Genomic DNA, 25,660 nt, shown 5'->3' with positions numbered 1-25,660 from the left:
TGAAGAATTCTGCATCGCAGTCGGTGCCGGGACAGGTAAAACCGGTGGGACCAAGACTGTCGAGGTCAGTAGGGACGGAGCTGAGGCTTCCACCGGTGCTGTCAGTTGGGGAGCCGGTGCCAGGGTTGGCTGAGGCTTCGGTGCCGAAACCATGTGAGTTGGCAGGGCCACTCTGGTCGAGGGCGGTGCCGTCATCGGTGGTGCCGGCGCTGACTGTGGCACAAATGATGCAGAGGACACAGACACCGTTCTGGAGCGCGGACCATGGACTTGACCCTGGCTCTGATGGTATGCCCAAGGTGTGCAGAAGGGCCATTAAGCAGGTGGTTGCCACTGTTGTTGCCATGGTGCTGGGTATGGTTGGTGACTGCGCCGGGACTGGGATTGTCTGCTGTGCGATCTGCTAGATCGAGCCGAGTCTACCTCTGACTCCGAGGTCTCCGAATAAGACGACCACGGAGGAGCAGTCCCCTGGGTTGCCAGTGAACTACGACTCGACTCCGGGGAGCGGCGCGCTTCCTGCGTCTGTGTGGGCGGTGCCGGAGATGGAGACTGACGAGCCATCATGGTTGGCTTGCCCCTGGAGTGAAACAGGGGCCGTGCGGTCGCCCGAGATTCCTCCCTCCCTTGAGGGGAGGATGGCACCGGGAGGCGCATCAGGTCCGTTGCCACCTCAAATGCCTCTGGCGTTGATGGTGGTTGTATGTCCACCAGATGGTCCGGGGACTGAGGAGGGTTCAGACCCGACTGGACCCCAGCTGGGGCAGGAGTCGACGAGACCCTGGGTGGAAGCGAGGTGGACGCAGTCTGTGCCGAGCCACTTGCAGACGGCACCAGCCCCTAAGGCTTCGGGGAGGGGGGTGACTGGTCCCTCGCCGGCCTCTTCTTTACCGGCACCAGAGATGGAGAACGGTGCCAAACTGATGCCGACGCCCTATGTCCTGAATAGTGGCGGTGCCGGTGGGCTTTTGAGTCCTTAGTCTGGCCCATTTCGCACACCGTTGGCGCCGGAGCAGTGCGCACCGAAGAGGACGTGCTCAGTGCCGGGTCGTTGGGTCCTGTGTTGGATTGCGGTCTCAGAGCCGCCTCCATGAGCAGGAGTTTCAGTCTCTGCTCTCTGTCCTTAAGGGTTCTTGGGCGGAAACCCTTGCAAATGCAGCACTTGTCCTTTTGGTGAGTCTCACCAAGGCACCGCAGGCAGGACGAGTGAGGATCACACTTGGGCATAAACTTGCCACAGGACACTCAGAGTTTAAACCCCGGAGACCCAGGCATACCCCTGGAGGGGAAACTAACTATCTACCAAACAATGCTAACTATGTGATAAGTACAACTATAGAGAAAAACTATTTACACTAAGAGCAAAGACACTGCTAAGGCGCTTGCTGCAAGAGCGAGCAAAGTTCCAGCTAGCTGTCACGGGCGGTAAGAAGGAACTGAAGGGATTGGGGGGTGGTGTCAGTGGAGCCCGATATTGGGCACCCAGCCCGACCCTACGGACGCTGCTTGGGGAAAAATCTTCCGGCTGGCATGCATGCGGCGCGCACACACCTGCTTGGAATGGACATGAACAATCACTTGAAGAAGAACTGCATTTCTCTCTCCTAGAAATACAACCTGAGATTTGCAGACTTTGCGCTAAAGGAGTGAGCTTGTTGACACCTGATTTATTTCTCTTTTTAAAAGCACTAATTTCACACTAGGCTGGAAGCACTATGTGCATTAATGAGAGAAGAACAAACCTCAGCTCCCAAGGTTCAAAGTCTCCATGGTACAGGCAGACTCATCCTGTATGTCATTCATAAAGCGTGAACTCAACCTAGCTTCATATGGGCCTCGAAGGCCTCCAGCTCAGTAAACCATCATAGCTGGGCACCATGTTACCCTGGGGCATAGGGGGACAGGGACTAAGCAACTTTGAATGGAGCAGAGGAGGGCTCCATACCAGCTCCCCATTGATCAGCACAGGGGTAGGGGTTGGGAGCATAGCCAGTGGGTTCATGATTACACACAAAATGGCTACAAACCAAGTTGTCATAAATATAAAGGGAACGGTAAACACCTTTAAATCCCTCCTGGCCAGAGGAAAAACCCTTTCACCTGTAAAGGGTTAAGAAGCTAAGATAACCTCGCTGGCACCCGACCAAAATGACCAATGAGGAGACAAGATACTTTCAAAAGCTGGGGGGAGGGAAAAACAAAGCCTCTCTCTCTCTGTCTGGGTGATGCTTTTGCCAGGGACAGAACAGGAATGGAATCTTAGAACTTAGTAAGTAATCTAGCTAGATATGCGTTAGATTCTGATTCCTTTAAATGGCTGAGAAAATTAAGCTGTGCTGAATGGAATGTAGATTCCTGTTTGTGTCTTTTTGTAACTTAAGGTTTTGCCTAGAGGGATTCTCTATGTTTTGAATCTGATTACCCTGTAAGGTATTTACCATCCTGATTTTACAGAGGTGATTCTTTTTACTTTTTCTTCTATTAAAATTCTTTTTAAGAATCTGATTGCTTTTTTCATTGTTCTTAAGATCCAAGGGTTTGCGTCTGTGTTCACCTATGCAAACTGGTGAGGATTTTTATCAAGCCTTCCCCAGGAAAGGGGGTGCAGTGCTTGGGGGGATATTTTGGGTGGGGGAGACGTTTCCAAGTGGGCGCTTCCCCTGTTCTTTGTATAACACTTCGGTGGTGGCAGCTTTTAACCTAAGCTGGTAAGAATAAGCTTAGGGAGTCTTTCATGCAGGTCCCCACATCTGTACCCTAGAGTTCAGGATGGGGGAGGAACCTTGACACAAGTGGTGGTGGCTCCTGTTCTATTGAGGAAGCCTGTTCCTGTGACTGGAAGAGCAGTTGTGGAGGAGCGGCCTTGTGTCAGGTCCACTGGCTGGGGTGGGGGGTTCTGTGCCCTTCAGCCCCTTGCGTACTTCTCCCATGCACCAATATCTTTTTGTGGGGAGGTAGGTAAGATCTGTGTGTACAGGACCTGCCAGAGTAGCATTTTCCATAGGGCTTAAATAAGAGGAGGTGGGGGGGAGAAAAGGGAAGAGAGCACAAAACCCAGGGGATATAGTTTTCCACTGCACAGAGCTAAAAAACTCAGGAGAAGTGTGTTTGATCTTTCACCTTAAGCATTAAATGAGTGGCATTGATCTAAATGAAGAACAGGTTCCATAAGACACTAATGAAAAAGATGAAAGATGGCAGAAGTGAGTTTTAGCACTGGACTAGTAATCAGGATTTTCCAGTGTTAATCAATACAAATGCAGTTAGAAAGGATCAAATGCAATAAGAAACAAAGCACAGATAGCTTGAGGTTTATGTGCTGGCCAACATGCACGCAGTTTAGTTCGCAAGTGTATCTGAAGTTAGAGCTGCTTGCACTCTAGTAACAATGGACTGAGAGTGAAACTACTTTATTTGCACTAGGATTACTACATAAATTAACAGTTTCTGGAGCACATCTAGTGATTGCATCTTTTAACTATAATTGTGAAAAAAGTGTGTGTTATGGACCTGGGGCCAGATCAATGCACATTTACACCATCTATAACAGTCTTTTCAGCTACCGAATCAGTTTAACAAGCTGAGCATCTCTTAACACCAGATAAGCATTTCAGCTCTGCTATATTGCAAAACATTAAGTCACCTCTATGTTTTTTAATCTATTCCAGAAAATGCAGAGGATGTTGCAGAACACCTTTTAAATCTGATGATAAACTTTGCAGCATTGGATAAGGTAGAAACTGAGGTTATTGTAAACAAAGTCTCTGCTATTTCAAAGTGTGATGAGATAAGCAGGCCACTTGCTGTGACTACGTTAAAAATACTGAACTCTATTTTGTGGAAAGAAAAGAATACACAGGGCTTGCAAACAGTGACCAATAGGTAAGTAAAGTATCTAGTAAATCACTTGTACAGAAGTTAAAGAAATCACTAAGGAATAGCTTCTTTAAACAATGGGTTTCAGAGTAGCAGCCATGTTAGTCTGTATCTGCAAAAAGAAGAGTACTTGTGGCACCTTAGAGACTAACAAATTTATTTGAGCATAAGCTTTCGTGATGCTGATGAAGTGCTGTAGCTCATGAAAGCTTATGCTCAAATAAATTTGTTAGGCACTTAAGTCCTATTGTAGGCACCACTGTGATCTACAACCCCCCTGCGCAGCTGCCAATTAACTTACTTAGTGCCTAGATATTTGCTGTAAGAGTTCCCCAAATGCCTATGTTTCTGCCTCTGGTCATGTGCCCTGCATTCTAGGTGTCCAGACACATCTCCTGCCTAAGCCCCAGTGAGAGCCATAACCTAGGGGAAGACAGATGGAGGTGCATCTATTTTTCCTGGTAGGCCCAATCCAGTAGGTGTGCTCAGAGCCACCTACCATTCAAGATCTGGCCAGAGGAGGCAGTGATGTGGTTGCTGACCACTTTATGCCTTTTAGCCTAGTGGTTGGCATACTCCCCTGGGAGGTGGGACACCCAGGTTCAATTCCCCCCTCTGCCTAAGGGGCTGAAAGGATTTGAACAGACACCTCCCAGGAGGGTACTCTAACCCTTGAACTGTGGGATACTCAGATGTGGGTATCCTTCAGTCTCTGCAGTTGAAGCTGTTCCACTGTGTATAACTACTGATTGGGGGCAGAGAGAGACAGACAGATGGACACTCTCCCACTTGGGGGCAAAGAGAACCACTCCTGCCATCTCTACTATATTATTGTGACAAAGATTTTCATACATAAGTGCCTTATGTTAGGTTCCCAACTCTGTATTTAGGCTCCTAAATTAAGTGGTGGGATTTTCAAGAGTGCTGGGCAGGCAGCAGCTCCCACTGAAGTCCACGTTGCTCAGTACTTTTGAAAAAAAATCACTTTTCTTAACTGAGACCTGAAATGTGGGGCTGGAGGAAACCTAACTTCAGACACTTATTTTGGAAGTGTTTGCCTGTGTCAATTGAAAGTGCCCCTTGCCAGGGCTGGTAAATGATCATGTCAGTCATCAGCACTAGATACAGTTACTTAAAAAGTTCTCTCTCCAGCTCTGACTTTGCAGACTGCCATAGTTTGCAAGTTTCTCAGTTTCACATGATGTTTTGCTTTCATCAACATTTTTGAAAGAGTTTCCAAGCAAAATGAAGCTTTCAATTTAAAGTCAGTCCATATGTCTGTCTCTTGGAGGAAGTGTATAAAATTGCCTACTGCAAAGAGCTGGGCAAGTGTGTGTGTGGTCTTTCTAAACAGGCAAAAAATATGCCAAAAATAGTTTAAATAATATGCCAGATGACACTTCTCAGTGTCATTATGAGCCTCTTGGCAATATGCTCTCACAAGAGAGTCTCTCGCTGCAGTGTGGGCGGTATGCCTGCTGGCAGTACAGAACAACCCCCGCTTTTTAAAAATGTGTTTCTCAATTACAAAAAAAGAAAAAGAAATCCTGGTGAAAACTTTGTACTGAACTCCTTGGTAGAGTGTGAGCTTGTCGGGGCAGGGACCGTTGTCTGTTACAGGTATTCCCTGGGGCCCTGATCCTGACTGGGGAGTCTAGGTGCCACCACACTACCAAGCAGAGATAATAATTTAGAAGTTCTCTAGGGGCAGAACCTCCCTCCCCCCAATCTGTTATTTCAGAACTATTTGAGTTTTGAAGAATTTAAGAAGTTACAACCGTGTTATTTAAAGAACACAGGGAGTCTATAGCAGGGACACATTGATCCTTCTGGCTTTAAGGAGAGGATTATTGTGATAAATCCTCAGAAGCACCTGCTTCTAAGTGGATCTATAAGAATCTGTATTATGTTAACAAATACAGATTATAAAGCCAGGTGGGACCATTGTGACAATCTAGTTTGACCTCCTATATAACAGGCCACAGGAATTAATTCAGGGAAGTCCTATTCGAAGTAGCTTTGAGCATTTCTTTTCCAAAGATTAGTTACCCTAATGGTTTTTTTTAAAAAAAAAACAAACAACAACCCAACCTTATTTCTAAGCAGAATTTGTGTAGCTTCAACTTCCAGACATTGGATCTCATTATGCCTTTGTCTGCTAGATTGAAGCGCTCATTATAAGTACCTACATGGGGAACAAAACTTTAAGACTGACCAAGTCACCCTGTAACCCAGAGATGGCCCTGGACTGAAATCTTGGCTTGAGATGTTTTGGTGAAGTTCAAAGGCTTCACAGCTCTGGGCAGTCTATAATCTGAAGGAATCCTATTGTGGATCCTCATTCACTTGTCCTGACAAAGTATACATCAAGCAGGTTCTCTCCCAATGGCAACTTGGAAATCAGGGCCAGATCAAGAAGTCTTATGAAGGTTTCCATCCACAACCATTGCAGTCTTAGCATACATTTTCCCACTCTACAGCCTCCTACTGGTTGACAAATCTCTACCAAGGCTAGGAAGATAAATGGCATGTACTTTGGCCTCAGGTCTTCCAAATGAGAAACGGAGTTGGCTTTATTTTCTTTAATAACCATAAAGATTGCCAATACAATGCTGTAATAGGGTGATGCTGTGGATAGTAGGTCTGAGCCTACAATCCTTATTCAGGCAAAGCTACCACTGGATTTCAATGGGAATTTTGCCTGAATGGAAACGTTCCATTGAACGTTCATGCCTGCCACACAGTCATCCAGGGGACAGAACAGAGTGTTTAGTCAATACTTCTGATAATCAGAAATATCATGGTAATAGAAACATTTCAAGATGTCTTTTTCTTGTTATACTTTATAAAGAATCTTAAGGACTACTGAAGAGATAGGTTTCAAGATGCCTTATACTGGGAGAAATGAATCAATAGTATTGGCTGTACTGGCTTTGGCTGTGATACGTCCAGATCCCAGTGGTTTCCAAGGAGCAGCCTTTGGTGCTACCTCCTATGAGAAAGGCATTGATCCCACGGTGAGATGAAAGCTTTAGCTCATGATCTTGCATGATGGAATGAAGAGACATGAATAAACCTACCTGCAATCAGACACCAATCCTCAACTAGTAATTTGGCTTAATTATTTAAATCAACACATACTGAGGCTCTAGCCCATATTTCTGTGAATTGACCAAAGAAAGTACTGGTTTAGAGTTCTTGCCACAATCCCATTCTCTCCATCATCCCCCTCAAAACCTCTTTTCCTTAATATGATGTAATGACTAGAGAAATAGTTCAGTTTTATCTACTCTATCTATTACACCTGAATATCAAATCTGATCCCTTTTCAGTTCAAATTCTAAGTCTGCCCTTTGGCTTTTGTCCTCAGATGGATTCCATACTGGGAGAGTTGTGTTTAATGGTTCCAGTCGAGATAGGTCAGAACCACTACAAGAACAATATTTCCACAGTTCAGAGTTGTAGGAATCTTATTTAATCAGTTGATCATGGCATTTGGGTCCTTTTGGGGGGCAGTAGGAAGACAAAAAACCTACCACAAAAATGCCTTTCAAAATTTCAATACCAATGAATCCAAACACAAAACCAGCCCTGGCTCTACATGAGCCCTAAACTACAGCCTAAACTGAATCCATATTCACATCCAAACACCTCCCATTGTCCCGCCTAATTTTTTAACTAGCTCTTAAAAAAATAATTTTTCCCTCCTTTGTGTTTTGTTTCCAGTCCATGACAGTGATGGGCAAATTGGCCTGGGGAAAAATAACAAACAGTGCCTAACTCTTGTACTGTATAGCACTTTTCATCTTTAGATCTCAAGCACTAACTGCCCCACCCTAAAACCTTGTGTGCATCAGAATCTTCACTCTTTGTAGAATCATACTCACAAAATTTGAGGTTCTGAAGTGCCTGGAGAAGTTACTGCACTTACAGTCAGAGACAGAACCAGAAATGCCAGAAATTGTGTTAGAAAAGTGGAGCAAAGAGGATAGTTCAGATAAGCCTTATATGTACTCAAACCGTAAACCCTTTGAGATCATTAACTGCCTGTAAAGAAGTACGTGACAAGGTAAAAGTGCTATTACAGCCTGTAAAGAGTTAAGAGGCTCCCAGCTGGTCACAGCTGTTTGGTGCAGAGTATAAGAGGAAGCGAAACCAAGGAGAAGGGTGTATACTTCCATGGCTGGCTGGAGCAGGGAACACTTCTGATGATTAATGCTGAGTGATTCTCAGTTAGCTTGCTTTTGTTTTGTGGATAATAAAACAAGCCCCCAATGAAGAGGTCTTATCAGAACTAATGCTTGGAGTTCCTTCCTGGCTGGTGAAACCACCCATCATTTTACAGAGTGACAGACTGATCTTGAGGCACATGTTCCTGCATAGCACTGGTGACCTATTTTGCCTGGAACTGCTGCATTTGTGCTCCCTGCTCCTGCATAGTTAAGAGTATATGGTTGTTGAAGTGTTCACTCACCACAGGCATGCCCCCCTCTTGGCACAGCAGAATCTCCATCTTTACCACCCACTGCTGGTGGTCACTCCAGACCTGTGGTGTTCCACCTCCTCTCACAACTCAGCCAGGTCATGTTTTCATTCCAAACGTTTCAGGGTAACAAAGTAAGTCCAACAAATAATTCCAGGACCTTGTGTCAAGTGGACCCATTGGTCCTTACAACCCTCTCTCTGGACTCTGAATTATCCTTATCCTCCTTCCATTGAGAGGCTTCACACCACCTTCCCAGTAAGTGGCAGGGGAACACAGGCCCACGCTCTACACTGGGTTACAGTCCAGGGACCTTGGACAAACAACCAAAGTCTGTTTCATCAGACTTCCTGCTGTTGCCTCTCTGGACTCCTTCCCACCAAGTGTCTTTCCTCAGGCTTTTCCCCCAGCCCCTTCCTGGGCTCTTTGTAACAAGCAACACCTTCCAAGGTTGCTCCCAAGAGGTCTAGCTCCTGCCCTTGTGTAAGGGTCAACCCCAGGAGCTTGACCCACTCCCACATCTTCCACAAAATGCCATTTTCTCGTGCCCATGGAATAACTACAGAGCTCTTCTCTATTGCCCCTCATATTTCAGTCCAAACAACCTTTGGCATCACTGCTTTCAGGAAAACTTATGTCTGGCCCAAGGTTTCACTACCCCCAGCCTCCCTTCTAGCTTTGGACCCTCCAGTTCTAGCTTCTTGTTTCTTTCAGCCTTTAGCCCACAAGACAGCCAGCTACCTGTCTCCTGGGTCTCACCCTTGTCCTACTGCCCTATGTTCCTTCCTTTATGAAGACCCAGCTGGGTTTGATCAATTAGGCCTATCACCCCTCCAGGTGCCAGCCAGCAGCCTAATTGGGCTCAGGATTCTGTTAATCCGGGATAACCAATGGGAGGTTTAAATACCCCATCATGATGGCCCTGTATTTGTAAAACATTCCCATCCTATGTCTGTTATTGACCCAATCCCACTATTGGGTGGGGTACAGAAAGGAAACAGCCGTTCACCTTTATTTTTGATTGCAGGGACACTTTTTTCCAGACTGAATAAAACATTCCCCCCCCCCCCCAGAAGCTAGTGCCTAGGGATATAACTGTGTATTAGGCCTGAGGCAGACATATCTCTGAGCATTTTATCTCTTTCATACAGATTCATATACGTGAAGAACCTTTCAAAAAGGCCTGGGCTGCTGTGTTTTTGCCAAGATCGCTGAGGAGCTACTTGGGGAGCCAATCTTTAGATCCAGAATATCATTCAAAGATTCAGTTTAATTTTTTTGGAACAACTTCGCTCTTTGCGCTAAATATTGTCATTAGCGAACACTAGCCTAATAGTATTTAGATAAACTGCTTCTCCTAAACTGTGCAGGGAAAGGATCCTGGCAGAGTTATCTATTAGCTAGAGAAAGCTGCATTGCTGGGCACAATTAAAACTAGAGTGGACCATGCAATAATAAATGTGGGGTAAGGTACAACCTTGCATCTGTGGGGAGCATACTGGATGGCCAAACTGGCCTTCTGTGTTTCTAGGCTTCTCTGATCGTTGTCTACAGAGATATGAGTAATTTTCATCTTGCCTATTTGGCGTTATCCCAACTCTTTTATTTCACAAAAAATAATCAGAACACAACCTAATCTCTCTCCTTCAGTATAATTTACTGTTTCTTACAGAACATGCATAATACCTGTCAAATTATCATTAAAAATAACAGCAACAATGATAGGCAGTCTTGCAGACAGTTCTGCTGCTTTTTGGAGTTTTGTTGCACTCCAGATACTATAAAGATGGGCACACTAGAAAAGCCTTGATATTATTTCAATTTATATTATGGTAGCACTCAGTGTACAAAGTGTTGCCTCTGCACATACAAGAAGGCATTGTCTCTGCCTTGAAGGGTTCTCAATCTTTTGGGCTTCATGCTTAACATTTTAAGTGATATGCCACAGACTGCCTTGTTGTAGGGAAATGGGTGTGAAACTCTTCTGGTCCAGTCAATATGGTTGCAGCTACGTTTCACTTTAGCTAATTAGAAGAGAGTTTGTCTCTGAATTTCCCACTAACTACATTTCCTAAATAAATAGCGGGAATCTGAATTAAATCAGGTATTCCCAGGTGTCCTCTCATTGATTTTAATAAACACAATTTTCAAACAAATCAGACAGCAAACAGTTGGAATCCTAGTAGCCTGAATAACCCGAACTCTTATTTTCTGTACATTTCCATTACAGGATAGCAGTCACAGGAATGAAGTGTTGAACACCGAGGTTGTGAGTGCCAGCACTGAAAATGTATCAATCACAACCTCAGTGAGCCAGTGAATATTTTTCTACAGCATATAAAACCAAATAAGGTATAGCATTTTTATTTAATCACAAGCCTCTTCAATTAAATTCAATTTAATCTCTGTTCATCCTTAAAAGAGGATTTCCTGTCTTGTTGTCCACTTGAAACATTCCTCCTACTGAACTAATCTTTGCATGCTGCAGGGCAACAGCAAGATGAACAGTTCAAATGGATTTCAGGCGGTCTGTCTAATTCACACAAGTTACCTAAGCATGCATTCCCTTACCAAATCTCTAGCTGGCAGTAAGGGGCATTCACTCTTTTCCCTTGATCTCAGGGAAACCAACACAAGTTGATTCCTCCCCCCCGGCCTATTAAGATTAAGAAACTATAATTCAGCACTTAGATAGTGCAAAGAGACAGCAACATAAACACAAAAATGCTACACCCAGTCTGGGTGCTGGCATGCAGAAATATGACTTGATCTGCAGAAGTGGCCCACAGTATACTCATTGCACTTTTCAATCAGTAGGCCCTTGGCTAAAATTTAGTTGTGTCCTTTTGTTACAAAGAGTACATGAAAACACACAGAGTTTCAGAGAGGAGCCTGCTTTTTATTGCAGATCATATTAATCAGAAACAACTTTTTGGAGTATTATAAGGGCAGAAAGGCAGAGGAAAGCACTTTGTTTCTTCTTACAGCCTTCAGGCACTACCTAGAAATACTGCATATTAACATTTAGGGTGAAATTCACCCCCTCCTCCTGCACAAAGCTTTGGTAATATTATGTAATACTTATATTGCGCTTTCCATTCATACCTCTCCATGGACTTCCCAAGTGTGGGTGGGTATCATCCTCCTCACTTGACAGATGGGAAGCTGAGACACAGAATAGCTAGGTGACTTGCCTAAAAGGTTTCACAGCAAGTGTGTGACCAAGCTGGTCTACTGGTCCAGGTCCTGTTGTGCCGCTGTAAGGTCCATAGTGTAGACATAGCCCAACTCTTATGGAATAAGATAAACATATTGATGGGAGGTTGGGATGATCTAGGAAACTGGTAATGGGAAAACCACTGATCTCTAGGATGCCCCTTCTAATCTAGCCCAGGTAGGCAGTAAAAGTTGTTACCACCTGAGAGCTTTTTGATGGCACATGTGAGATTGCTGGTATTCTTAAGTCCAGCTCTCAGTGGACAGGAGTGCACATCCCAAAAACCACCAGCACATTTGGGAACCTTGCTTATGGTCTCAGCAGAGACCCACGTGTGAATGAGAACAGACTGAACTCCACTTTTATTTCTAGATGGGCTACTTAGGTCAGACTTGAGACACATTGACAGGGCAACATGGTGGAAGCTTGTACTCCAACTGGCCATGTAGCTGTTGTTGAACCAAACAACCTCTGCAGAAGTCTTTGCCAAACCCAGTTTTTGCCCCTCAGAGTGGAAAACAAATTAGGATTGATCACTTCTCATACAGTCAGAGTTAAAGAGCAAACATTAAAGGGAATGTACAGCAATGTCACAGCACTCATTTTCCTTTCTTTCAGAACAATGCTACAGTGCACTGTGTGTTTTGGGACTTTACAAAGGACATTAAGTACTATTTACAAGGTTGCCATATTTTAGCCATCACCATCCTGATGATGCCCTTGGCTACCTAATGTGCCGTTACAAACACTGATGTCTGTAGTTCAGGTCAATTGCATCCAGGATAGGTGCTTCTTACTGAAGTCTACACCAGTGTGCACATGCCATCCCAAGTCTCCCCCTCATGGCCTGGGGTGGCCCACAGGCACCCTGCCTCAGTTTCTCTGAGTGCCCCAAGAATAATTCAGTCACAGCCAAGCTCTTTGAAACAATAGCTCCTCCTCTTCTAGGGTCTAACTTATTCAGTATAATTTAGCATCCAAAAACATTCATTTCTGCTCACCCCTCAGGGTGAGGGTTGCACAGTCCACCTTCCTGGGACTGTGGCTTTATGTTCGAGGCCTCCCCAATCCATAACTCACCACTCAAATCTAGGATGTCACAGTCCTTCTTCCTGGGACTGTGGCTCATAGACTTCTTTTCCCCAGCAGCTTCTTTCAGTAACTCCCTTCCCTAGGGACTGTGACAGGCATCTGCCTTTTCTGGACTCTTTTTATCCAATCCTCTCCTTTATCAGTTACCAATTTTCTGCACCTGGGGAGGCAGGTTATGCTTGTCACAGATGGGCTGGGTTCCATCTTCCCTCAAGGGGCCAGCCATTCTATGACAACCAATATAGTCAGTGTTATTTCTGAGGGATGGTCATCTAGCAGTACTTGTAATGAGGCATCAACACAAATGGTGAAGAGTAAAACTAAGCTAAAAGCAGAGTAAAAGTAAATCTAAAACTTAAGAGTAACATTGATTTGATTAATTTAAGTTTCAACTGTTCAATAAGTAGGTATGATTAGCAGATATGAATAATAAACCCCCTATGGGCAGGCTAGGCACAAGATTGGGAGTCAGGATATAGATATGATAGTAATCACTGCATTATAAATGCATAAGACCAACAGACCTGGGTTTTCTGTTCCTGATTCTGACACTCATCCACTTGTAAAATGGAGATAACAATTTCCTCCCTCACAGTGGTGTTGTGAGACAGTATTTATTAATGGTTGTTAAGGAGCAATAAGATATTCGGCTAGAAAGTGCTTTAGACACACACAGTATTATTATAATCATCTTCACCTGGACATGCAACTGAACAGGACTAATTCAGTGGCGTATGGTTAGCATAAGGAGGTGCTGTTCATATCTCTAGCTCATTAACAGGAATGGGGTTGGACAAGTTATCCTTATTGAAAATGCTACCTGAAGGTTGCTGAGTATGCATGTTGGGGCTAATTCTGCACTCGTTTACACTGGTGCAAATCAGGAGTAACTCCGTTGACTGCAGCGTAGCTACACAGGTATAGTACTAGGGTCAGTGGAGAATCAGAGCTGGGGTGGGCTCAAATTTGGATTGGGATTCTGAATTTGTAGGAGTGTCTGGATCCAAGGTTTTGGTTTGGCCCATTATAAATAAAGGGGCCAGTCACTGAATTTGGATCAGGATTCAAATCTCAAAGTTCTCAGAATTCATGGGTGACAGGATCCAGGAATTGGGGTTGGCCCATCTCATTTGTGTTCTGCTTTTGATGTGGACTAGCAGAATAACTAACACTTTCTGGTAAGATAAAACAGTTCCCAGTAACAAAAGTACTTCCCTCCCCAAAACAATGAAATGCTCACAGGAAGGGCTAGCTGATCTCCTGGTTAGAAATGGCAGAAAATCACTGTCAATGCTCTTAAATCTATTGAGTGTGTAGGATGGATTTAACAAAAAATTAGAGTTAGACTATGTCTAGGGTGACCAGCTGTCCCATTTTTAAAGGGACAGTCCCATTTTTGGGGACTTTCTTATATAAGCACCTTTTACCCCCCCACCCCCGTCCCGTTTTTTCACAGTTGCTATCTGGTCACCCTAGGTATGTCAACACTACGGACCTGTGCCACTGTAAGGTCTCTTATGTAGCTGGCTATGCCGGCAGGAGAGAGCTCTCCTCCCAACGAGTAGCTGTAGGTGCTCTCCCTCCATTGTTCACACCGGCCCTTTTGTCAGTGAATATTTTGTCAGTCAGGGGGTGGGTTTTTTTCACACCCCGACCAACAAAAGTTTACCAACAAAAGTGCTAGTGTAGATATAACGTTGGATTACAAACAATACTAAAAGAGCTCCAAAACACTTCAGAAGGGGGAGGGGTTGCTTTATGTCAGTCTCCAGTGAGCCCCTTTAGCCATTCATCACTATCTGGAAGGGTAGGCTGGTCCAAAATAGAGCCTTTGAAGGGGGTGGGGGGTGGGGGAAATAAAGGGGAGATTGGGAGTTCCTGGGAGATCACTTCTTTCCCCCTAAAATACATGATTCAAGCTTTACATATCATGGTTTTGCAATGAAAGATTAACATTCTTCTCAGAGTTACTCCATTAAGTTAATGGTGTCATTCTAGTGTAGCTGAGCATGGAATTTGGCCCACACTTTCTGCAGATTCAGGAAGACAACAGTGTACTAATTTACAATCAGCTCACGTTTGGAACGTTTTCTGTGCACTCACCAATGCTAGAAATTTTTTCTTCTTTTAACTGAGAGTTCAGATTCTGCAGAATCTGAATATGTGATACCAGCCACATAAATAGGTTATAAATAAGTCACACCAGGAGAGATCTGGTCTCCAAGCAGAATGTTTGACTCCCCTGACCTAAACTGTTCCTCCCCACCTTTCAAATATTTACCATGTCCCCACCTCCTTAGATGTAATCTAGCCAACCTCTCTCTCTCTATATATATAAATATATAGTACTAGAAATATTTCTTCATTCCCCAAGTTTCATCTGTACAAGTTTAGAGATTCTAATCTCTGACAGTAATTCAAAACGTGTTCTTGTGTGAAATCTCACCCATGTGAGCTGTTAGCTGACCCTGCTATCTGTACTACCTTGAGCTCATAATCACACCTCTTTCATTTTTCAGAGCTATAAATTACTGGATATGACTAACTGGTTAAAAATTCCTTTCTGTATTGTACAGATGGACTTGGTGGTTGGAATACATCAGGGTGTGAAGTGAAACACAGAGATATGAATTACACAATCTGTTATTGTAACCATCTTACCCATTTTGGGGTGTTGCTGGTAAGTACTCCATGAATCATCTCCAGAAGACACTGACGGCACTACACCAAGTCATCACTGGACTTGTGGGATACCTCTTAGTTCCAAATTAGCTTTTAGAGAGCAAATTGTATTTTGCTGGAAGTCATACTAATAAAGAAAGCAAATAAAAGTAAGTTTTAAGCTAAAAAAGAAACTGAAGTCCAACTGCACACTCAGTACAAATTCATTTTACAGCAATTGTCATTGCCTCTTAGCTTTCATTGCATCTTTACAATTCTCCCTAATGAATATTACTGCATTAGCTGTTGTATTGGGTTGTATGGTAATGTTAGTTACCTGCCAACAGCAACTAATGTTGTTCAGTTTCCCTGAAAGTGTCACTAATTAAACTCTCTTAATCTAAAAATGTACCAGCATTATCATCTATTATTTACATAACACCAAAAGTGTGTTAAGTACTTTAACAAAGTTCCTGGTCCAAAAACCTTTATCAAAACAGACAGTGTACAAATGAAGGACTGAAAATGTTTGCAACAAAAAGCAAAGCAATTGGGGAATTCTGAATAAACTATGTAGCAGACACTAGCAGAATTTCCTCACCCTGCCATAGGAGAACCTGCCTGGGGGAAACACGTGGTCCATTTCCCTTTGGTATGTGCAATATAAACACAAATACACACCTGTGATTAAACTAACTGGTCCCTAGAGGTCATCATTACTCTCCTCAAATATAGATGCAAGAGCCCTCTCTGGTAGTAAAAATGTTACTTCTATAAGAAGGAAATTTGGATGTTGTAGATTTCATGCAGCTTGTCCTATTTCTAAATAAAACAAGTCAGACTGAACCAAACTGTAAACTCACTATTCTCCATTGCCATTCTGATTATATACACTGTAGGAACTGTTTTGACTGCATGATGTCTACAATTCTCAGTACAAAAGGAAACAAATTACTCTTGCTTGGTTCAAAAATCACATATAAAGCATATAGCAGCAGGTTATGGCAGGCAACAAGATTCATGTCATGAACGTCATTGGGAAGGAATCTATGGGAGTGAGGCCCATTTCACGGAATTCCACCATGATTTCAACAATTTCATTTCAACAATTTCCATCCCACCATCAACCTCAGCCTGGTCCAGTCCACACAAGAGATCTACTTCCTGGACACTACAGTGCTAATAAACGATGGTCACATAAACACCACCCTATACGGGAAACCTACTGACCGCTATTCCTACCTACATGCCTCCAGCTTTCACCCTGACCACACCACACGATCCATCGTCCACAGCCAAGCTCTGCGATACAACCGCATTTGCTCCAACCCCTCAGACAGAGACAAACACCTACAAGAGCTCTATCAAGCATTTTTACAACTACAATACCCACCTGCGGAAGTGAAGAAACAGATTGATAGAGCCAGAAGAGTTCCCAGAAGTCTCCTACTACAGGACAGGCCTAACAAAGAAAATAACAGAACGCCACTAGCCGTCACCTTCAGCCCCCAACTAAAACCCCTCCAACGCATTATTAAGGATCTACAACCTATCCTGAAGGATGACCCAACACTCTCACAAATCTTGGGAGACAGGCCAGTCCCTGCCTACAGACAGCCCCCCAACCTGAAGCAAATACTCACCAGCAACCACATACCACACAACAGAACCACTAACCCAGGAACCTATCCTTGCAACAAAGCCCGTTGCCAACTGTGCCCACATATCTATTCAGGGGACACCATCACAGGACCTAATAACATCAGCCACATTATCAGAGGCTCGTACACCTGCACATCCACCAATGTGATATATGCCATCATGTGCCAGTAATGCCCCTCTGCCATGTACATTGGTCAAACTGGACAGTCTCTACGTAAAAGATTAAATGGACACAAATCGGATGTCAAGAATTATAACATTCATAAACCAGTCGGAGAACACTTCAATCTCTCTGGTCACGCGATTACAGACATGAAAGTTGTGATATTACAACAAAAAAACTTCAAATCCAGACTCCAGCGAGAAACTGTTGAATTGGAATTCATTTGCAAATTTGATACAATTAACTTAGGCTTGAATAGAGACTGGGAGTGGCTAAGTCATTATGCAAGGTAACCTATTTCCCCTTGTTTTTTCCTACCCCCCCTCCCCCGAAGTTCTTGTTAAACCCTGGATTTGTGCTGGAAATGGCCCACCTTGATTATCATACACATTGTAAGGAGAGTGATCACTTTAGATAAGCTATTACCAGCAGGAGAGTTGGGTGGGAGGAGGTATTTTTTCATGCTTTGTGTGTATATAAAAAGATCTTCTACACTTTCCACAGTATGCATCCGATGAAGTGAGCTGTAGCTCACGAAAGCTTATGCTCAAATAAATTGGTTAGTCTCTAAGGTGCCACAAGTACTCCTTTTCTTTTTACGAATACAGACTAACACGGCTGTTACTCTGAAATCTGCCATTGATGTGTCTTAGAGTGCTGAAAAAATATTCAATGGGGTGGAATAGAAATACTCATTACATGTTTTGTGTATTTTGATGAACTAATATACCAACTGAATGATGATGAAGCAAAGTTATGGAGAACTAAGAAGTGTTTGTCTACATGAGGACTTACAGGGAAGTTACTGTGAAATAGCTTCTGTGTAACTTTAAAGCATAATAGCTATTCCCCACTAAAACTAGAGAGCTAGTGCAGAATAGCTCTTCAGCAATAGTTATTCCAGGCTCTTTCCACATGTAGAAAGCCACAAGAATTAATTTAGATTGAAGAGAAGCTCATAATTGTATAGTAGCATTGTAGATTTTAGACCTCCATTTCTTCTTGCTTTTTCATTATTTTTTATTTGCCTTTCTAAGTTAAAAGTCTGTTTGTCTGCAATCCTTTCAGTTTTAAGGAGTTCCTTTCCCATGTATGGATTTTTCTCTTCCCTGTGTTTTTGCTGTTTTAGTCTCCTTGATGTACAAACAAAAGGTGAGCTGACACTTCTGGACTAGACACTATGGGCCAAATTACCAGAAAAGTGCACATGCAGTTGTAGTTACTATAACTACTTGCAAACTAGGTGGTTTTGTGCATAGAGGTACTCATTTAAGCATCTAAACAACTATCCTTTGCTTAGCATTTGCAAATATTCTTTTTGGTGTGCATAATCACAACAACAGAGCATGCATTTTTGTGGGCACTTTAATGTACAGACACACCTGAAAATCTGGTCTTAATGTCTTACCTGCTCACAGTTATAAGGAATAAAGTAGCATGCAATGCAGGATATACTTAATATTTGATGGATAGTAAGAGGTGGTAACGCCTCATAATCACCTAAATGGGTTCATTTTCTTTCCCCATAGAAAGATTTTTTATTTTCATTATTTAATTTAAATTAAATTTTAATTTAAATTTGCAAAGAGGAAGGATAGTGTTGTGTTTAAGACACTGGAATAGGACTCAGGAGACCTGGACACAATAGGGAGCTCAGGGCAAGTCACTAAATTTCTCTGTGGCTTAGTTCCCCATCTGTACAATAGAGATATTTATACATTCCTTCTCCTATTCTTTGTCTGTCTTGTGTTTAGATTATAAATTCTTTGAGGCAAGGCATGTCTTTTACTCTGTGTTTCTATAGTGTCCAGTGCAATGTGGCTCTAATATCAGGAGGGGTCTTTAGGTGCTGTCATAATACAAATAATACTGTATTAAGTAAAACATGAGCTATGGCTGTAAGACAATGAAGTTTTGTCTTTTCCACTCACTGCTGTCATGCCAATTCTAGAATGCTCCTCCGAACATGGATAATATCTACTCCTAGCCTTTGCAGCACGGAACCAGCAGGGAATTGAATTCTGTCTGTTATTTAAGAAGTTAGTGTGTAGGGTGTGCCCTGATGTTGGATACTAGGGGAGTGTTTTTAATTAAAAACAAGTTTTTATGAAGCTTAGTTTTAAGTCACTTAGGCTACTGAATACACATTTTTATTACCTCCTGCTAGAGAACAAATGTGATAACCTTTCATTAATTGGCAACAAGTGCAAACTGCACAATGACAATATCGGAAACTCTCATTTCTTTTCACTTTTATTTTAGCAAGCTTCGCAGAGATTATCCTTCAAAAATCCTGGTAAATCTCTGCACTGCACTGCTGATGCTAAACCTGTTATTCCTGGTCAATCCCTGGCTGTCATCATTTAACAACCATGGCTTGTGTATCACAGTGGCTGTGTTCCTTCATTACTTCCTGCTTGTAGCCTTCACATGGATGGGCCTGGAATCGGTTCACATGCACTTTGCTCTCAAAGTCTTCAGAATATACATGCCAAACTACATACTGAAATTCTGCATTGCTGGGTGGGATAAGTAAGCAGCTTCTCTCTCTTGATATCTGTGCTTGGTATGCTGCTCTACTGTAGGCATTCCTCACATGAAAATGCACTGCACCACTACAAGTAGGATTCCTTGGCCCAGACAGGTCCTGCTGACAGCTACTCCTGGACATGGGAGTGTAGCAGATAGTCCTTGCTGCTCCTCTTCTGCACAGGAATACGGGCATGTGGATCTGTACTGTGCCTGCAAGGAGTATCTATACTCAAAGGCTTCATGGGTCAGCATCACCCAGCCCTGCTCTGCTGGAGCAAGACTGTTATTGGCCCCCTCCATGGATATGCAAAGACAGAGGGGACTTAATGAGCTTCTTTCCCAACCTCTCGTGCCCCTGCACAGGGATCACTCACAATGAGGGGTCCTAGTGATCCTGTGCATACCAGCTGCCTGAATGAAGGTACCATGTGGGAAGAACCATGGCCTGTCTCCATTCTGTGGCCAGGTAGAGGGGGATCACACCCTCCATCTCTAAGGACAGTGTCCTGTAGCTGCCACTCCAACATGCACTTCCAGGGAGCCCTCTGAGTGAACTCTGGCTCCACTCAGAATATTTTTGGGGGACTCCAGCAGTAGCATGGCCCCATCAACTCTCCCTCCAAACAACAGGGCACCAATGGCATCATCTATCCATTAGCAGGGAAGACTGGCAAAAAGGGGCTAACAAGCAGGTTTGCATTAAAAAAGGGCAGAATTTGACGCAATGATTATAGTTCTGTTGAGTTGCCTGGATAGTTGCTAAACTCAGTGACTATTTTTAAATTCCACACGTACATCACCATCTTTGTCATTAGATTTTGCACACAACTATGCTGATTATTAGCCTTACAAGAACTCTGTTTAGGCACAGCTCTTAACAGTGGTGATGTCTGTAACAATCATTCTGGCAAACAAAAACAGGAGCTGAAAGGAACATGGTAAACAGGAAAGGAGTGGCACTGAAGATTTGTGAACAAGTACTATTTGAAAAATGTCAACCTCATTAGATTGTAACACAGAGTGCTACTACCAATTTGTCTTTTGCCATTCTACGCTTTTTCTAATAATTAGTAGGGGTTCTGTTTGAGCTATTATTTTAGCAGAGTGGATCCCTTCTGGAGATGTTTGAGAACTTCAACATTTTGCAAATGAAGATATTTTATGTCTACTCATCTGCAGTTTACATAAATAGACAATTCTGCTCTGATGCACATGATTTCAGCAGAGCCTTCAGGTGTGTTACTGAGACGAGACCTTGACCTACACATCTGTATCACTGCTGTAATTATTAATCATGGACTGTCACATCCAGGAGACTAGATGTCTCCCACTTCCAGATTTCCTTTTTTTGTTTTTTGTTTAAAATCTCTCTTTTCTCCCATGCTATTAGGAATACCAGCTGTTGTAGTTGTTACTCTCCTCATTATAAATATAGACTTTTATGGCAATGGATCATTTTCTAAAAACCAGAACTCATTCATTTTTTTGTAAGTATATTTGAAGGAATTGGCCCAACATCTTGTCTCCTATTATTTCTTCTAGTTCATGCTAATCTCCTTCTCTTTACTTTGCCACTTTGAGTGTCAATTCCTCTTTCTTTTTGGAGAATCTCTTTGCTTCTTGAACACATTAACATAATCTCATAGACTCTTAAGGTCAGAAAAAACCATCATGATCATGTAGTCTGACCTCCTGCACATTGCACGCTGAGGCCACAGAACCTCACCCACCCATTCCTGTAACAGAGGACGCAACTTTTGGCTGAATTACCTAAGTCCTCAAAGCATGATTTAAAGACTTCAAGTTACAGACAATCCACCATTTACACTAGTTGAAATCGGGAAATGACCCTTGCCCCATGCTGCAGAGGAAGGCAAAATAACCCCATGATCTCTGCCAATCTGACCCAGAGGAAAATTCCTTCCCAACCCAAAATATGGCGATCAGTTGGATTTGAGTATGTTGGCATGACCCAACAGCCAGACACTTGGGAAAGAATTCTCTGTAGTAAGTCAGAGTCCTCCCCATCTAGTGTCCCATCACCTGCCATTAGGGATCTTTGCTACTAGCAGTCGCAGATTGCCTGCAATGGCATGTAGGCAGTCTCATCATACCATCTCCTCTATAAAAACTTATCAAGATCAGTCTTGAAGCCAATTAGGTTTTTTGTCCCCACTTGTCCCCTTGGAAGGCTGACTGTAAATCAAGACGAACCTATTCCATGCGTTCAGTGGAGTCTCTATAAAAATAATTTGGTCCAGTGTTCCACATGCTTATGTTAATTCCCCAGGGTTTTTGAACTTCTCATTCCTGTATCTCCTTTGTCCTTATCAAACCTCTCGTAATCTTGAATTCTTCAGTTAGATCACATCAACCTTTCTTCTTTTCCAGTGAGATTAAGCTACTCCTTTATCCTTTCTTCTGAAATAATGTTTACATCAGGAATACTCCAACTTGCTTTTTGCCATGCTCTATCTAAGATGGTACTATGCCAGTAATAATAGATTGTGCATTTACAATCTGACTGCCCAGGGGGCAGAACACAGCTATGGCATCTCATGAGCAAAACAGGGAAGGAATTATGTATCAGAGGCACTATTACTACCACACTGGAGCAAGGGGGGAAGCAGGAATCTGCTACTGAAACATCATCTGAGGAAATTCTAACCAATGCCCATCCATGTGCTGTATTGATAACAGAATAGCTCCCTAATTAGTTATTTTCAGCTTTCTATGTTCTTCCCCTTTCCTGTAGTTGCTGGATTCAAGATGATATTGTCTTTTACACCTCCGTTGTGGCCTATTTCTGCATAATATTTCTGATTAACATAGTGATGATCATCAATGTTCTTCTTCAAATTCATATCATGAAATCAAAGCAGCAAATAAAATCCAAGAACTGGAAGCAGGACTTTCTCCATGATCTGCGAAGCATGGTCAGCCTGACTTTCTTACTCGGCTTAACCTGGGGCTTTGCCTTTTTTGCCTGGGGATCAGCAAGGATTTTTTTCTTGTATGTCTTCACCATTTGTAACACACTGCAAGGTAACTTCTGTATGAGATGCTGATAGCAATATGATGTATTTCTATCAGTTTATGGGTGTGATATATAAATACATCCAAAATGTCATCTTACCTACCCAAATTGGGGTGGTTAAGTAGCTTTGTTTGTATCATTTGGAAGTTTGGATAGTTTAATAAAAATCCTTTTGAGTAAGTGAGATGATATCCTGAACTTTATACAGTATATCACTGTCACAATTCAATACTAGTATGTAAGGACTTGCGGTAATGCCTTTGAAATACAGGTCCCAATCTATGCCCTTTTCAGGGACACAGACACAATCCATTTCATCTGGGCATAGAAATGCATGCTTGGATTTTGCAGTGACTAGCAGACTGCCAAGAATGTCTGCCCTAATATCAAATCTGTAGAGGACTCTTTTAGTCATCTGTTAACTCATGTGCATTAAGGAAGAGAGGAATAGCCCTCAGAGTTCTGTGCTAATATAAAATAGGCTGTGGATCTGCCTCTCTCAGACACTCAGACTTTAAGGCCAGAAGGGACCATCATGATCATCTAGTCTGACCTCCTGCAAATTGCAGGCCAGAGAACCTCACACATCCACTTCTGCAATAGGCCCATAACCTCTGGCTGACTTATTAAGTCCTCAAATCTTGATTTAAAAACTTCAAGTTACAGAGAATCCACCATTTACTCTAGTTCAAACTAGCAAGTGCCTCATGCTGCAGAGGGTCTCTGCCAGTCTGACTTGGGGAAAAATTCCTTCCTGACCCCAAATATGGAGATCAGTTAGGCCTTGAACATGTAGGTAAGACCCACCAGCCAAATACTGAGCTGTATGGTATGTCTGTGATTGAAGAGAGCATGAAAGCTTCAGAAATGAGGCAGGAGGCTAGGGAATCAATATGAAAAATACTGATTTTGTCTTCCTTCTTCCTTTAGGGCTCTTTATCTTTGTATATCATTGCCTAATGAAAGAGACGGTGAGGAAGCAGTGCCGAGTGCACTTTTGCTGGGGGAGGTTTCGGCTCAATAATTATTCTGGTAAGACACTTAAGTTTATTGTTTTGCTTGATTCATTTTTAAGCTATTAATGGCATAAGAATTAAAATGGAAATGCTTTTGTGTCACAAAAGTACTGCTCCTATTCTGGCATTTAAGATTGAGTAAGTTACAGTGAATAATCAATTGCAGTATATTTTTATCTAATAACTTTTTTCCTAAAATATCTGAATTGACTTGAATATGGAAGTGCTTAGTGTTGCCGTCTTTATATACTGCACTTCTGTGGCACTTGCCATCCAAGGTTCTCAAAATGCTTTACAAATCCACCCCTTACAAGACCTACCACTGATGTCACATCCATTCTACACCAGAAAGGTAGGGTGTCCCAATGTACAGGTTTTCCACAGTTCCCCCACTACAGTGGAAAAGTGTTAGGTCTTAACGTTCCTCCATGAATTCTTCATAGATTAGCTATTGAATCTATTAATCAAGGTCCAATGTGGTAAGGGGGTAACAGCATATAGATACAGGACAGATTTTCAAAACAGCTTCAGCCTCACCTCTAAAACTGCAGCTGCAATAGTTTATTGCATGTACAGATGGTATTTTTATACAGAATTCCAATCATTACAGCAAATACAGTTTGCTTATACAAATCTGAAATTCTGAGCATGCAAAAATCTTGGGCATAATTTTAGAGACTGTGTAATGGGGTCAGCACCCACCTCTCACAAGTGCCCCCCTGGTCAAGTGCGTGTGCTTGCAGTTTCTCGGTTTGTGATAATGGGCTGGTACCCATCTCTCGCAAGTTCTCCCGTTAGTCGATGGTTTCTTTGGCAGGTCTTCAAGTGTCTCAGCCTTCCAGAGAAGTCACACACACTGTCTGTAAGTGGAACAGAACAAACCTCTTCCAGGGGCACTGTTTTCCTGCAGCCCTCTCTGGGCTCCATTCCAGCAGCCAACCAGGAGCTCCTTCTTAGTTCTCCTGGACCCTGCCCAGACTGAACTGTCTGTGGTACTACTGCTCTTTCAGCCAGCCAGGAATCCCATCCTCTCTCTTCCAGCTCCAGGCAGTAACTGACTGATTCTGTCGCTGCTGCTCCTTTTTACATGGCCCTCCTGGCCACTCCTGCAGCCACTCTAAGCCGCTTGGAGGACTTCTCTTCTGCTTCTCTCTGGGACGGGGTGTGGTGAGACCCGGAGGCCTCCAGCAGGGGGCCTCTGGGCCTAGTCCACCCCGACACAAGCTGTTAAAAAATTTGGTATAAAATTAATAGAGTTTGGAACCCCTGGTTACTTCAGTAGCTCTTCTGATTTGACAGCTCAAGAAAGAGCAGTCCATGCACTGCCATATAAATATTAATGTGTGTGTATAATATATAATAAAATAATACTGTATGTAATCCATATACTATGCATCAGATTGTGCTTTTAAGGTGCAGGCCTGTGTTGGGGGTGGTGCAGCTCTCCACCACCCCAAGGGATCACAGGGGAAATGCACCACCTCTAAAATGTGTGTAGCACTGTGGCAGGGTCCTGCTGGAGAAGCCCTTAATCAGCTCCTGCCATTCCAGCCCCAATCAGGGAGAATGGATTGGGGCTGGGTGAATCGCCCTATGTTTGCCTAGTAACTGACCACACCTGCCAGCCTCATTAGCAGGCGCTCTAAGGCTGGAAGGAAGTGAGAGGAAGTGTGTGTGTGAGTGTGGAGACTAAGAGCAGGAGGTCAGGCTCAGAGGGAATAGGAACCTCCTAGTCTGTTGCGGGCCAAGTCTATGGTAGGCCAAGCAGTTGTAAAGCCTGTATATAGTTGGAAATTGGTGGTGGGAAACTGATCATGAATAAAGAACATGGGTATTGCACCAGTCTGAAGTGTCCCTGATTCATGGAAGAGAGGGGCCAAGGGGCCAAATCCAGAGGGGTGCTGTGGGTACCCCATTACAA

General features: G+C 43.2%; 1 protein-coding gene across 1 annotated transcript in view; it reads left to right on the top strand.

Annotated features, from left to right (window-relative positions):
• Positions 1-25,660, top strand: part of ADGRG4 (adhesion G protein-coupled receptor G4) — a 71,131-nt gene that overhangs the window by 30,707 nt on the left and 14,764 nt on the right. The window contains exon 9 of the mRNA XM_074963203.1: positions 23,654-23,755. Within this exon, the coding sequence (XP_074819304.1) occupies positions 23,654-23,755 (102 nt within the window). The remainder of the gene's footprint in view (positions 1-23,653; positions 23,756-25,660) is intronic.

This window comes from Natator depressus, chromosome 9 (genome assembly GCF_965152275.1).
Source record: "Natator depressus isolate rNatDep1 chromosome 9, rNatDep2.hap1, whole genome shotgun sequence".
Lineage (NCBI taxonomy): Eukaryota > Metazoa > Chordata > Testudines > Cheloniidae > Natator > Natator depressus.
This window is presented reverse-complemented; position numbering and strand designations above follow the sequence as displayed.